Source organism: Pelmatolapia mariae, linkage group LG22, assembly GCF_036321145.2.
Source record: "Pelmatolapia mariae isolate MD_Pm_ZW linkage group LG22, Pm_UMD_F_2, whole genome shotgun sequence".
NCBI lineage: Eukaryota > Metazoa > Chordata > Actinopteri > Cichliformes > Cichlidae > Pelmatolapia > Pelmatolapia mariae.
The window spans coordinates 11,980,670-11,995,741 of record NC_086245.2 but is presented as its reverse complement, the minus strand read 5'-3'; the positions used below and the strand labels follow the sequence as shown (position 1 = coordinate 11,995,741).

The window sequence follows — 15,072 nt, the reverse complement described above, 5'->3', positions numbered from 1 at the left end:
CTGTTCATACTGCAGGCACTGTATTGTGTTATATCTGATTTGGTTGTGCTCCAGTGCCGTCTGTCCTCACCTCCTTCTGGGAGTCCTCGTTGACCCTTAGCTTTTTCTGACTTAACAGGAAAGGATCCATTTTCAGCGCGGTAATCTGTCTGTCAGTGTAAGAAGCTGGTGGCGTGTGTGTACGTGCGTATATGGAGATTACAAGAGGAACACCACTTTGCTCAACATCCCTAAGCCATCACTGGAGACAAAACTTCCCAGTCTTTAGTACCTCCTGTCCTCACACCAACAAAGGACAATGCTTAGGACCACAAAGGTGTTTGCCAGGTTTTTGTGGACCCTCTTCACACTCCACTGCCTCTAAAGAACACATTCCAGTGAGGGTGTTGGGTCAGCGAAGGCGGTGAAGGACACTCTGTGGTCTGCAGGCTGCAGTAATTTGTTTATTCTGATTAGGCCCAGGAATGTCAACTATGAAGAGACACTACAAGTCATGACAGCTTCGTTTGACACTTTTGGCAATCTGTCATTGACACTAGTGAGCAAGGAAAGCGAGCCACCACTCAGCACAATGCCACTCCACTGTGTGGACAGGGAGAGAGTTTTAATCTCTGCAGCATCTGGTTGGGTTCTTCAAAAAAAGAGGAAGATGAAAGCACGTCTGTTTATCTACGTGATTTATCTCGTGTCTTTCTGCACCAACACATTCACTTTGCCCGGCCTACAGTACAGCATTTGTATATGAAGATTTACACTCCTGTTAAAGATCTTATCGTAAAAGGAGGCTTGTTGAAGCAAAGGCGGAAAAAAAGGGAGATGTAATGAGGGCTAAATTCTGAAGCCCCTTGTTTAAACCTTTGTCTATCATCACATCATTTTTGGATGACAAAGTCCAGCCTAAACGCACATTGAAAACATTAGTGCATCACATGCGCTTTTATTTAATCTTAGCAACACAACACTGACCACATGTTACAAAAGATGTTTAAATAAATCTGCAAATCTAGAAGTTAACGAGGTAAAAGCAAAGTTATCAAAGGCACATTTTTTCAGGGTTATTATTTTAACTTCTATGTTTTATGCTCAGTTTCAAAAAAACACCACTGTACCTCTGGCAGAGTGAAAACTGCAAAAAAAAGAAAAGGAAAAAGCAGGAATGCTGCTTTACATGCACACCCATTAAATTCTACAATTTTAGTATGCTAATAAACATGTCAATTGTCATTTTACAAGTTCCAGATACACTTCATCTTCTCGCCGCGTGTACCTTTAGTAAATACACCACAGTAGATTCTGTTTTTATAAGCTGGAAGTTATGAAATACATGTTCACACGGATCAGTTGGTGGAATCATTAATTTCATGCTTCATATCCAACCCAGACTCCTTCTTTTTCTCTTAAGCCGAATTGATGAGAAACAGAAACTGGCTGGATTCTGTGGCTGTGTCATGTTGATGTCTGTGGAAAATATTTTGGATGTAACTCGTCCTAATGATCTGCTCTTTGTCGAAAGTTTAGAGGTCGGAATTCGATGAAAGCTATTGGACAAAAAAAAACAACCCCTTTTACCTCAACTCGCTCGAGACGCTAGCTTAATATAAGCATTTACACCTTTGTGAATATGAACGAATTGCTTTGTGGTATTATATACTGAATGCTATGTACAGTATATTTAGTGTAAATCTGTAAGAATCACTTGTAGCAAGTGTGCAAATGTGAATGTTTTTCCCTCAGCTGTTAAGAGTCGCATATGCATTGGGATTAATGTCCTTGAATGATATTTGTCTTGTTTTTTTACAGTCAGCAAAGGTAAGGTGATCACTCATATCGTGAACTTTGGCATGTATTAGTTGCTTCTCGGCCAAAAACACAAGGCAAATACATCTCAGTCCAGAATCTAATCCAATAATAACCTCACACGGTGAACTCTAAAAATAATCACACTCTGTCAAAAACACAAGTGCATAATTGCCAGCGAATAACTGCAAGCGACCTTCCTAATTATTACCAACTGTATATCACCACTGGAATTTCAAGGTCATCTTAAAAGTTCTTACAGTATCCATAATGCAGACAGGAAGTCAGTATACACTGTACAAAAGATAGTTTCATGAGTACAGTTAGGATAACAAAAAATAATACTAAAAACACAATATGTAACACAACCGTGATACTGATGGACTGTGTTCTGTTAGCAACATTTTAATTACAAATTACAAAAAAAGTCACAATGCTGTCCTGCAGTTTTAGAGTCTGTGCAGCTCTGTGGTAGCTGCTTTCTATTCAAACAAAAAAAAAAAAGTTCAAGTCCTCGACATTATTGCAACACAGGTCCAGGAAAATAAATTGAAGTGCGACATTTTGTGTGAATATTCCCTACAAGCTGACACATTTACAACATCTTCCTCATTTGTAACATCAAGCTTGTGAAATCGCTTGGGAACAGAAAAGCAGTTCTGGTGCGTCGCGCCTTGATCTGCGCTCCTCCTCCTCGCGCCGGCTTTTTCAGCTCAGTGTCGGGAAAGGTTACGAAGCAACAGCGGCGCAGGCTGAAGAAAAGATTCACTGGGTGACTCCCCTGTCCAAAATGAGATGAGACGAGAGTAGGAAATAGGAAATGTCCCTCTAATGTGTGGAAGTTGAGTTCACAAGTTCAAAAGACTAGGAGAAGTCCAGTGGGCGGATCATCATGGTTGTTGCTCGAAGTGAGTAGCTGGGGCCCTTAAAGTAGTGCCACTTGATACCGTTCAGCTTCCCTATGTGTTGTCCTTGGTTAAAGTACATACCATTAAGGTTTGAAGGGCCACAGGCATCAAACCACCAACCTGGGAAAAAGACAAAAACATATAGGTATTATTAACATATAATACAGACCAGAGAATTATTCCTGTATTGTTGCAGCAGTGATAAAGTTACTTCAACCGCAGGCTTTGTGCTTTGTGAAGGTTGAAAGGTTCCCATGTCCTCACCCGCAAAGGCTTGGCATAAGTTCAGACACCGTTTCCTGCTATCTGCTGAATGTGTTGCTGTCAGTGGGTTCATCAGCATGCCAGTACCTGTTGCTGAACACTTTTGGGACCTTCTTCTATTTAAAGCAGTGCATGTATGTGCTTCAGTGGGACATCAGAGCAGTGAGAGGCATGGGAAACTTTTATTCCACCCACAAGGTGACACATTTTATAATTTCTCTGAACTATATCGGTTAGATGAAGAAGGGGCCAAAACTCAGGCACCAAACTCAGGCATGTTGAGTTTTTAAGAGGGCCTCTTTTATAGTTTTATCCAGTTTCTCAAGTACATGGGAATAGCTTTCCATTTCTTCTTAAAGGCTAAAACTGGAACAACTGGCAAATGTCTGCCGAGGAACTTGAATCCTATTAGTAATCTTTCAGAAGTACTTTTAATCTTTAGTCATATATTTAATGTCCACCTTTTAACTCATTTATTTGAATGATACATGATATTTCCCACTCTGTGACAGCGCTGGTGATTTCCACCCGAAAGAGACTGTCTGTGCCAAGAAGTTAGTACCAGCAGAACACTACAAAATGGATGTGCCTAATGTTGGAACAGCCGGTGTCAGTGGTTGCTGGAACAGCTACAGCAAAAACACAAAGACATAAAAAACAAAACAATGATTTGTTGACACAGCTCACGGATTTTGAATCCCATGATTTTCTGCCAATAAAAATGACAATGGAATCACTTTCAAAACTAATGATATGTAACGTTCTCAAATCTGCCAGAACGTGAGCTGTTTTGTGAAAATGCACTAGCACGAGCATCATGCTGGTGGGAAATTAAAATCAAATTTTGCCTGTTAAAGATTTGGAAACTGCAGATCATGCTTTACTTTCCTCTCATTTCCACTGCTCTAACTTATTTTCTATGCAGGAATAACGCAGTTAGACCCTTATAGCCCTGGTCTCTCTTCTCCTACAAGTGAATACAGAACTGAATATTAATTGATTATTAATTCTCCGTGTCACCTGTGCAGTGGGCGGAGAGTTTGAAGAGAAGGGGAGGCAAAACCTGGTATGGTGGAAATGTTTGGCACTACCAGTAGATCTTTAAACTCCTTCTACTTTTTCAAAAACAAATTGGAAATAAAATTAAAAGCATCTTGAAAACTTTATCTTATACTCCTAGCTGACATCATTAAAACAAATCTGGGTAAAAGGTCTTTTTTATTTAGACACAAATTCCTTCGGGCTTGTGTCACGAAGGGCACAAATCAAACACGCGGAGCTACTGCATGTTTGATTTGTGAATTAAGGTAAGAGCTGTAGCTTTCTATTTTATTTGATGATGATATAAAATGCTGTTTATGTTATACTTTCATCCACAGAGTCTGCATTCTTAATAATTCACACACTTGTTTCTGTGTGTTTCACATCGATTTAATTTTGCGATTCTGAAAAACAGGAATTCATGAATTTCTGGTTTATGTCATCCTATCTGCCACTGATCAGTTCTTATATCTGAATCACTGAACACACACGGGAACACAGTCAGATATAGATCGTATGGAGGAACGGAATGTGTCAGTCACATGGTGACAAATGGCACTTCTCCCTTCTGGCGGTCCTGAATACCACAGTGCACAACAGCATGATATTTCACTGAGACCTGTCAGTAATCAGGAGCAGAGTTTTGCCCTTGTTGCTGGCACACATCACACAGATATAAGTTTCACATTGATTGCTGCTTCATCCTAGGACAAATGGCTAACCTGGCATGGAAACCAGTGCACGCCTCTTTATATTTCCACTGCTGCGTATCATTTCAGGTGCAAGTGCCAGTGGGAAGTGAAATTGCTCTTGTGGTGGTGCAAATTCACTTCCCACAAGAAATTCAGTGAAGAGAAGGTTAAAGCCGGCTATTTTCTGAGCTCAAGAATAAAAAGTATAATTAATGAAAGGGGTTGCTTAAAGTGGCAGGAAACTCATCAAGCATCTCAGCAGTTCTAACAATGCAATGTCCAAAATCCCCATGTAGACTACCTGTACCGCACCAAACAAGAGCTAAGCAGTTAGAAAACAGCTTGTCCTTCAGCACTGAACGTGAGCATTTAGCAAGTAGGAGAGAGATATTTTCAACCCAGCACTTGGTGGAGAACAAAACAGAGCTGTGAAGACCAAGAAAGACTATAAAAATCCCTCCCACACACACACACACACACACACACACACACACACACACACACAAAGCGAAATGAAAAAGCCAGTGTTTTTAATTTTGTTTACACTTAATATATCAGGACTAAACGTACTATATAAATAACAACTGAGACAAAATTATTCTTTAAACTGAAAAACCTATTTTTTTGCAACGCGTTCTGTTGAGTCTGCTTTATTTTATTGAGATTGCATTCTTTCCTCCCGTAAAGCAAATGTGGACCACTTGCCATCTTTTACAGTACTTGCTGATATACTGCAGACCACACAACCGCTGCCATACACATAAACATTTAGTGTGCACATCTCAATCCTTTGGGATTAATGATTAGTGGCCTCCTGGTTTCCAGCCCACAGCTTTTTACGAACTTGTAAAATATTTGAGGATGTTTTCCTTTGAAAAACTCTCAAGCACTGCAGTTTGTTCTCATGATGAAAGATGTCCTCCTTACTCCCGATGTCTGAGAATCATCCCTACTGTACGCTCTGGAGCTGGGTAAATATATATATTATGTGTGTCCGTACTGTATCCTCCTCTGTATTCTTAGCACGGCACGCTGTGGTTGTCCTCATAAAGGTAACAGAGACATATTTTCCCCTTGTATATTCAAGGTACTGACGTCATTTGATGTCAGACTTGCTCTTATAAATGCAGGGAATAAATCAAATGATATACCGCATACAGTACCACTAACTCAGCGCTGGGTTCAGCTCAGCCTCGAATCAGGCTACATGTTGTCATGCTTCTCATTTGCAGCTGGCCATAGGCGGGCCATGAATCAAGCAGAGTGGGGTGTTGATCATTGATCAATTCCAAGTTCCCTGTAACCCACTGCATTTAAAATGACCTAAGAGGTAATTCTGATCTTAAATTTGCATTTAGAAAATCCTTGATTGGTACCAGGTCAGGAATCCACAGCAACAGAGCTTCTACGAGGTGACATCAAGGGTCAGCGGGCTCCACTTACACAGCATGAGAAGCAGAGACGTTTTAAATCTCTCTGACACTTGGTGCCGCGCCCAGGGATTTTTATATTGTGCTTGTTTCCAACCTCAGTGTTACACATGTGGGAGTGGATGCAGAATATAGACTAATAGGTACAGATAGATCTTTAATTGGCCACATTTGCAGAACGAGGAGGTTCGTGATCACAGTGACCCGAGCTTATGACTGTGCAGTGAAGGTTGTGGTTATGGAATAGTTATAGTTCTGCATCACGTCCTCATAAAAGTGCATTGTGTCCTGAGCGCTGCGTAAGAAAAGCGATACTTCTACCTCTTCTACGTTGTCCTTTGGGGTCTTTTTGTAATTGTTGAAATTGCGGTCATGGTAACGTTGACATTTACAAAGCAATCTGGTGAGACGGGGAATGTGACAACATTACGAAGAACAAAGTCAGACGGAGCAAGAAACCCAAAATGATAACACAAGAGTTTTAAACAAACCCTTAGGGAAGCCAAACAATTTTGGTTATGAAAAAACAAACAACTTTGATAGTGTGTGCCCAAACTGACCAGGACCCAGCTGTACACAAACATCGCAGACCCATTCAGCAATTAACGAGTCAGTCATTTCTCCCAGGAGGGCCCAAAAATGAGCCGAGACACACGCGGAGCAAAGACCGGACTCATATTTTCCAGGTGACTTCAAATGAATATGTTTAAACTAGCAGCATTTTTGAGACATTAGCGATTTGATTATCTGATCGCTCTTCTTTCTGCGCTTGTCAGACTACATGTGTAACTACAACGTTACAACCACTGCGTGAATGCACTTACCACCAGTTAGCATGAGGGCGCATTTGCACATGCAGTTGTCATTGTCCATGTCCTTGGTACTGAAGTCTGCTCCGTGGATTACTAGACTGCTCTGTCTGCCTGCAGTCCCACTGTGGCTTTTCAGGAACAGCCTGAAAGACATCAGGAGGAGGAAAAGGAGTGAGTCAGGACTCAAAAACATGTATGTGGGAGGAAGTGGGGGAGAGAAGTACGGTGAACACTGAAGGCAATAAAAGCACCAAGAAGACATAACGTGGTGCAGGAAATATCTCCTGAGAGATATTTATTTTTCTGTTGTGAGTGAGTATATGCGGAACACCTGGAACAACATTAAGAACAGGGTAGAGAGAATCTAAAATAAAGAATGAAAGGCAGAGTGTATGAAAGAATTACAGACGAAAGTGTGAGTGAGACAGAATGTCTGGGAATCGCATGTCAGCCTGTAGAGCCAGTGAACGCTGATTTACACCGCAACAACAGGCTAAATCATTAAATGCAGACCTGTAACAGCTACCTGCAGTAAAAGAGGAATAAATAACCTGCTTAACAAATCATTTATCCATAGCTGGACACACAGGGAACAGTCTCAATACAATATTTCTTCCCTGGCTTCTTGTGTCAGGTACATAGTCCTTGGACTTCTTCTGTTCATGATGTATACGATACATTTTTGTCATGAAACCAAACATGCCTGTCAATTTTCCTACCAAGTCCAGGAAGATTTTGCACCAGGAGTGCAGTTTTCTCATGTTATCTGTGATTTATCGCGTAAGTTCTCTTGGATTGTTTGGATACTGTGCACATGCTACTATTAGTAATATTCTTTCTGCAGGTAAAGGTCTAAGAATTTTTTTCAAGACTGAAAATGAGAAGATGGTTCAGTACTACCAGAATGAAATAAGAACGAAGTATTTCGCCTATAAGTACACTAGATTGGGTGGCATTGTGGAGTGGTGGTTAGCACCTCCTTGCCACAGCAATAAGGCCTTTCTGTGTGGAGTTTGCATGTTCTCTCTGTGCCTGTGTGGGTTCTATCTGAGTACTCTGGCTTCTTCCCACAATCCAAAAATATGCATGGGGTTACATCGAATGGCGATTCTAAATTGGCGAGAGGTGTGAATGTCAGTGCAAATGCTTGTCCGTCTCTCTGCATTAACCCTGTGACAGACCGTCGTGTACAGATTGCAGCCCACCTCTTGCTCTGTGTCAGCTGGGACGGACTCCAGCACCCCTACATGACCCTGATTTGGATAAGTAGAAATAAATGGATGTACAGATAACACTTACCTGAAAACAACATTTTAGTTGTGGAATTCTTGCACAGAATTTTTAACAATAGCTACATAAAACTAGTAACTGATAATCATCAATGTGCTTCTGAACCAATTTAGTGATTTACTTTCAGTAGTACTACGATTCGTAAACATCCATCTACTCATATGATGACTACTTTTCTAGTTTATTCTGAATTAACTCCAGATAGCACATAAAGAAGGTATGATGCTACCTTTCTTGCTTTATCCCTGTAAACACAGCCGTAAATGTTTTTTAATTAGCTTTTTTTTTCTCTTAATTACCTCATTAAGTCTAATTTTAGCAAAGTAATAGATGTGCAAGTTTACTAACTTCTAGTTAAGAGAAAAAAAATCAACAGAGCTTTTTCAAAACAGGCTGAGTTAATTTAGGTGCATCTATTTACTTTTTCACTAACTTTCGTCTTCCCTTGCAGTGCATGAAATCCAAAGTGCATTATTTTCACTGGCGTTTAAAGCGTCTGCAATCATAAGCTTACTTAACCTTAAAAGCTTCTGTTTAAACTTATCTAAATGTATTTTAGGGATACTTTCTTGAGGCCTCTAGAGCAGAGCTTGGTAAATATTCTTTCAATTTAAGAGATGCTATTGAAATAGCATGTTGGAAACAGCACGTTTAGGGGACTGATGAGCTATCACTAAGATGAATTCCTTCACACACTCAATGCACAGAGCACAAGCTGAAAACTAATATAAAGGTTGGAAGCAGATTTCTCCTGGGTGTGGCCCACTGTGAATTCAATCCTGGTGTGAGTGATATGTGCTGCATGGGGATATGACAATTCCTGCACCCTTTGGACAGAACACGCCTTCTCTTATCCTGCCATATCGCAGATTTACTTTTTTCTCCATGGATACCTTTGTTTTTCTCACGCTCTCAGTTTCACTTTCTCCCAGCAGAAGGAATTGCACATCCAAAGATCAGGATCGCATCACCAAGCCAGTGAGGTCTCCATTATTATTATTATTGTTATTAAGTACGGTTCACTCCCAAACAAAGTAATTGCTTGAGATTATTTTATCGACAACAGGGGAGCGTGGGCGTGTTGTGAACCTTCCATCCACTTTGAGTTTTCCGATGAGAAAGTAATAAATGCAAAATGCGGTAATTTATGTTTTAAGTAAACTCACCCAAAACCTTTTTGAGGCTTGTAGCTCTGAGGCATCAGGTTGTGCATCTCAAAGAACCAGAATGATAGGCTTCCCAGGAAAGAAAGTCATTCAACGTGAAAGACTCCTGTATTTGGACAGCTGTGTAAACGGCCGATTTGTGCACCAGGGTAAAAAGTATGTCTGCTAGTCACAGAGGGGAATTCGCTAAGCCACTAAACCAGAAGACACAATCCTACGACATAAGGGTGAGTCATGTTTCTAATCAGTGGCAGCAATGACCGCTGGACATGGCAAGTTTTAATAAGGGCCAGTTACAATTATGCAAGCAGTAAAGTGTCTAAATGTGCTGGTTCCTGTATGGGTGTCCAAAACTTAATCAGTGACACATTGGAGTATTATCTGGTGTCTAAAAGGCAACAGATGTTTCTGGAGCTATTTTCCAGCTCAAAGTAAACTCATCCCAAACCGCTGCCTCACTTACATGTAGAATGACTTCCATCAGCTAATTTCTGATCCCGACAAATACAGCATTCAATGTCGAGGATGTGGTCTGCTAACGCTCTGATAAAGAACAGACTGTGCTTCACATTTACTCTCTCTGTTTTCTTTAGCTCTTTACGATCTGTGTTTGCCTGATGAATCGCCAAAGCAGATCTTCAAGTACTCTTTTCGACATGATGCTTTGACAAACTGCTTGGAGTATTCTGTGGCTGTGCTTACCAGCTATGCTGCATATTTAAAAGACCGAAAACCCCTAATAAGACTGACATCTGCAGTTTTTCCTGTCAGATTCCATTAAGCACTCAAATGGTAAGTGGGATAATCCAAAGAGGGGCCAAGTTATGAATACAAGAAGAACAGATGCCTTTCCCGAAGCCTGTTTAGAATTAGACAAAGAAAAAGACCTTGGCAGATATGGCATCTTCCTGTTAATGAAATGTATCAAAGGACAGACATCTGCTCAGTCAGACTGGAAACTAAAAAGGCAATACATGCTAATCTGATCTGGCGTTAAAGAAACTTAGTAATGCAATTCGTCAAGGTACATTAGTGAAAAAATAATTTTGGAATTATTTGGTTGTCTTAGTGACAGGGAAAGGAGTTAAGTGTCATCTCAGGTCTCTAACATCCACTGGAAATGCTGGGTGTTTCTGATGCTCTAAAGTTACAGTGTGTAAAATGCTGCTAGATGTCAATAGATTGCAGATTGCAGTCAACTTAATTTTGCTTTCTTACCCCTCCTAATTGAAGTGCATAATCATAGCTATGGTAACAACTTTGGCTGCCAATCATCTGTAGTGAGTGTAGATTGTTAGTTCACTACTTACCTCAGCAATGTGTTGTGTGTCCTGTCTATTTACTCTACAGCGTGTGGCTGTAAAATCTTCTCACTTGTAACCAGTGACAGCAACACTGAGGTGAATACTGAGCTGTTGAGGAATCCTGTCAGTAAGCGCTGCTGTTAGCCACTGTTAGCCTCTATTAGCCTCTGTTAGCCACTGTTAGCCTCTATTAGCCAGCGTAATAAAACTTTCTTTGAAGTGGATCAAACATAGTTCGACTTGGTAACTTAGAAAATAAGGCCTTACACAATGTGAGAATGTAATCAAAATGTTTATCTGGGGGGAAAAGTTTACTTTTAGGACACTTAAGGTTAATATTAGCTGGCATAATGTTTGCTTTTAACAGACTGTTGTTGGAGACGGGAGGGTCACACACAAAATCCTGTGTTATCTGCTGACAATAAGTTGAAAGAGTGGAAGAGGATGACATTTGGTGAAGGAGACCCCTTCTCAGATCATAAATGAACTTTCATATCTTGAGTCTGAAGGTGCCAAAATGAAGTTCTGCTAAATAACTGCTCATCGATAACATTAACCAGCTGGCCTAAGCTTAGTTTGAGATTATGTAAAATATAATCTGTTTGAAATGTGATCACTTTAGGCCAAATCCACTTTTTAAACTTAAAAAAGGAAAAATGAAAAACTGACAGAAATGTGAAAACAGAAACTGTAATAAGAGTTTCTGAAAAAGACAGAAATATCCATGTTCGGTGTCACAAGAAAGTGCACTAAGCCGTATTATATTAGGGGAAAATGCTAATGTTTCAGAAAGACACATCAAGGAACAAATAAACCTGCATAAGCAAACACAACTAAGATAAAATGAGTTTTTATGTGTGTTATTTGGTTGAGCTGAACCCTTAAACCCTTAGATACAGATTCGGTTTCAGTCATAATGAGTCAACGCTCTAGAGTATTACAGCTGCAAACTGTGTACGTGGGAAATCATTTGTAGCACTGTAAGGTGAGCTATCCGATGACACTAATATGTTTATCTGAGACTACTTCCAAGTGAAACTAGGTTACAGTGATTGACATTTTATCAGACTGTAACCTAAAACACAGTCATTAACATTATTAAGAAGAACAATTAAGGCCGTGCACGTTTTAGTTTTTTTTTCAAGTTTAGGCTAAAATTTAGCACAAAGGCTGCATTAATTAACATAAACTCAACTTTATATGTGTAGAAATCTGTTTCATTTAAAGTAGTAAAGTGTTCATAAATGACCCCTTAAAGCTGTTTTTTCCCAGACTTAGCGGATTACAGCTGAGTAAGTGGGATTCATGTGGGGTCCTAGATCTGCGAACATGTTGCCTCTTTGAACTCTTTTTTTTTTTAGCTGACATGTTCTATTTCTCAACACTCTGTGTTACCCTGAACTGGGAGAACATTTCTGTCATATTGTAACTTCATAGAAGAATTATTCTGGGAAGGTTTGGGTCAAGTCCTGAAGCAATACTTCTAATGGAATGTATGGCACACTAAAGTTCAGGGTGCTCTTTGAAGAAAATGCCAGAGATAAAGTACGGATGGTGGCTAAGCATGCTTGTTTTTTTCCCATCTACTTATAGGCGACTACCCTGTCAGCTGAGAGTCCTGCATTAGCCTCTGCACCTTAAGCCACTGCAGAGGTTAATCACTCTGACTGAGGGCTAGCTTCCTACCACAGAGCCACAGAGGTATCTGGCTGGCTACTCTCTTGCCAATGGGTGTCATATAGCTCCACTGAGAAAATCATTCAGCCATGCATTTGTCATAGTGCTTATAATTTGGCAATATACTTTATAATTTACATTGTTACGTTGAGTAAGGCCACTGCCATATCCATCTTATTCATGCCTGTTAAAATATGCAGACCTATCATGCTTACTGTCACACATACTGACCCTGGATTTTCTCCATCTGACCCAGAAAATTCTTAGCATTGATGGACAAAAGTACAATCAGTTTTATGTTGCATATCTGAAAGCTGTGAACCCTCGAGAATCAGAATCTATCTAACTTGAAATTTGCAGGGATGGGATTCAATTAGCTCCAATTTAAGGTATCTCTAATAATCTCAGAGTGAGTCTTGGATAAAGAAGAAGGTAATCATATTTTGCAACTCAAATCTCTGCCAATTTCTTTTCTAAATCTCCAAATGAAAAACATCTAAACGAGATCTGATTCTACAGGGACCTTATTCATTACCGTATGGAGAAATCACTGAATTTTAGGAATTTGGCTTTCTCAATGGGGAATCTGAATAAAGATGTAATGGCTCGTTAAAAAATAAACATACTGCATAAGTCTTCTAGCTGGGAGATTTTGAACACGCATACTAAAGATTTTTTCATGTAAACTTTAATTTGTGTCTGTGCATATACTGAACTGCTGTAAATCTTTCTATATCAGACAATTTTGGAAACGATTGCTTTGCTTGGTGCCCAAAGTACATCTCTGGATCTTCAGATGTGCATTATTATTTTAGGATGCATTAAATTCAGTGACCCACGTTGCTTTCCCTGTGCTTAATGAAATAATTACATGAAACTAAAGATTACAGAGACTCACTCAGGCTATGAAAAAGTACTAAAGTACTGCACAAACATTTTGAACCACGTCTCATTGCTTTGATCTTCTAGCAAAATGGGAAATTGGTGTCGTTACTGAAACATATCCAAACCTAAATATAAATATAATCTAAGTAGAAGAAAGAATCAAAGTTTGTATAATTCTCAAAAAGGTTGAAAGTCAGTTAATGTCTTACACAGCCTGAACTCTCTTATGTAAGCTTTATTAAAATTTCTTCAAGTAGTCTTCAGGAATAGCTCTCCGGGTTTCTTGAAGGACATTCAAAGCTCTGTTTTGGATGTTGGCTGCCTTCACTCTTTCAACATCCCACACTGCTTCATTAATGTTAGGCTCAGGCTTTGGGGAGGCCAGTGCAGGAATGATAGCGTTCCTTCGTATGTTTTTCTATCAAGGTATGCTTTTACTGCACTGGCAGTGTTTTTGGGACCAGGGTAAAAATAAAGCTGTTGCCAATCAGATGTTTTCCAGATATTATTGAATGCTGGATCAAAATCTGATGGTAATTCTTTGCATTCATAATTCCATCAGTTTCGGCAAGATTCCCAACAGCACAGATGAAAATGCAACCCCAAACCATGACAGAGCCGCCACCATGTTTTACAGAAGACCTCACTGGTGTACTCTCCTGACCTCCTCTGTGCTTACTGACAATGATTTGAGCCAAAGGTTTCAAAATTTCATCACTCCATAAGAAATGTTGCCACTGATTTTCAGTGTAGTTTTTTTTTTTAATTTGGCATACATCAGGCTTTTCTCTTTATTTCCTCTTGCCTTAAGAATGGCTGTTTAAAAGCTCTCATTTAAGGCAATCTCCTGGGACAACTATGATCTTTATTTAGTTCAGTGAAACTATAACCCTCCAAGAATCAGTCTGACAAAAAAACATATACTTATACCCATTGTGAAAATATGATTGTGGGCTATTATTGTGAGTGTCCAGTGCAGTTTACTTTCTGTGTATATCCTGTATTTGTCAGTTTTCTGTGTTATTCCTTTGTTCCTGCTAATTGTGTTCACAGCTCTCCTGCAACTTTTTCAACCTTCTTATTTATACTCTTGGATACCACTTTCAGGTGTGTCTCCGTTTTCTTTTGCTGGCTAGGATTCATGATAATAATGGTGATTTATTAATTTACAAAGAAAAACTTTTATAAAAGCATCATAAAACAACAGCAAACGTCATTCTGTAGATCCCCCCCCCCCCCCCCCCCCCCCCACCTTTAAATCTCTGTTGTTTTTGTTGATTACATTTACATTTTACAGTTAGTCATTTTTAATTCTTTTTTGCATTACTTTGCTATTTTACTTTCAGTTTCATACTGAACAACCATGTTTTCTGGTCTGTTCTATTAATATTGACAATGCAGAGCCATTCTATGAAACAACAAAACTTTGACAAATGACAGTAATTAGCTGATTGTGTTCATCTGATGGCTATAGTTAGAACAATATTTGGAGGTCATGAAATGATTTGACTATTTTCTTTTCTGCAACCTATGCTGTGGCACCGCAAGCAGATTAGATATGATGATAGGGAACTTTTTTCAGTTGTTTATAAGGAAAGTAACCTCTGCAATTAGGGTGACTTGAGTCACAATGAAGCAAAAAACCAAAATAGACCTATAGAGTTTTCCACTGAACCACAAATCAAGCTTATACGATTGTGAAATGAGCTCACTTTACAATTGTGTAACTTTTTGTGGTTCAGCGGCAAACTCTATAGGTCTAGTGAAATTAAATGCCTGTCAAAGTGTTAAGATGTGTTCATTCAT

The 15,072-nt window shown here is 39.5% G+C and overlaps 1 protein-coding gene across 1 annotated transcript in view; it reads right to left on the bottom strand.

Annotated features, from left to right (window-relative positions):
* Positions 1-928: 928 nt before the first annotated feature.
* angpt1 (angiopoietin 1) overlaps positions 929-15,072 on the bottom strand; it is a 57,118-nt gene continuing 42,974 nt past the window's right edge. Inside the window, exons 8-9 of the mRNA XM_065470568.1 lie at positions 6,957-7,087; positions 929-2,825 (exon numbers count right to left, since the gene is read on the bottom strand). Coding sequence (XP_065326640.1) covers positions 2,662-2,825; positions 6,957-7,087 — 295 coding nt within the window. The 3' untranslated portion in view covers positions 929-2,661. The remainder of the gene's footprint in view (positions 2,826-6,956; positions 7,088-15,072) is intronic.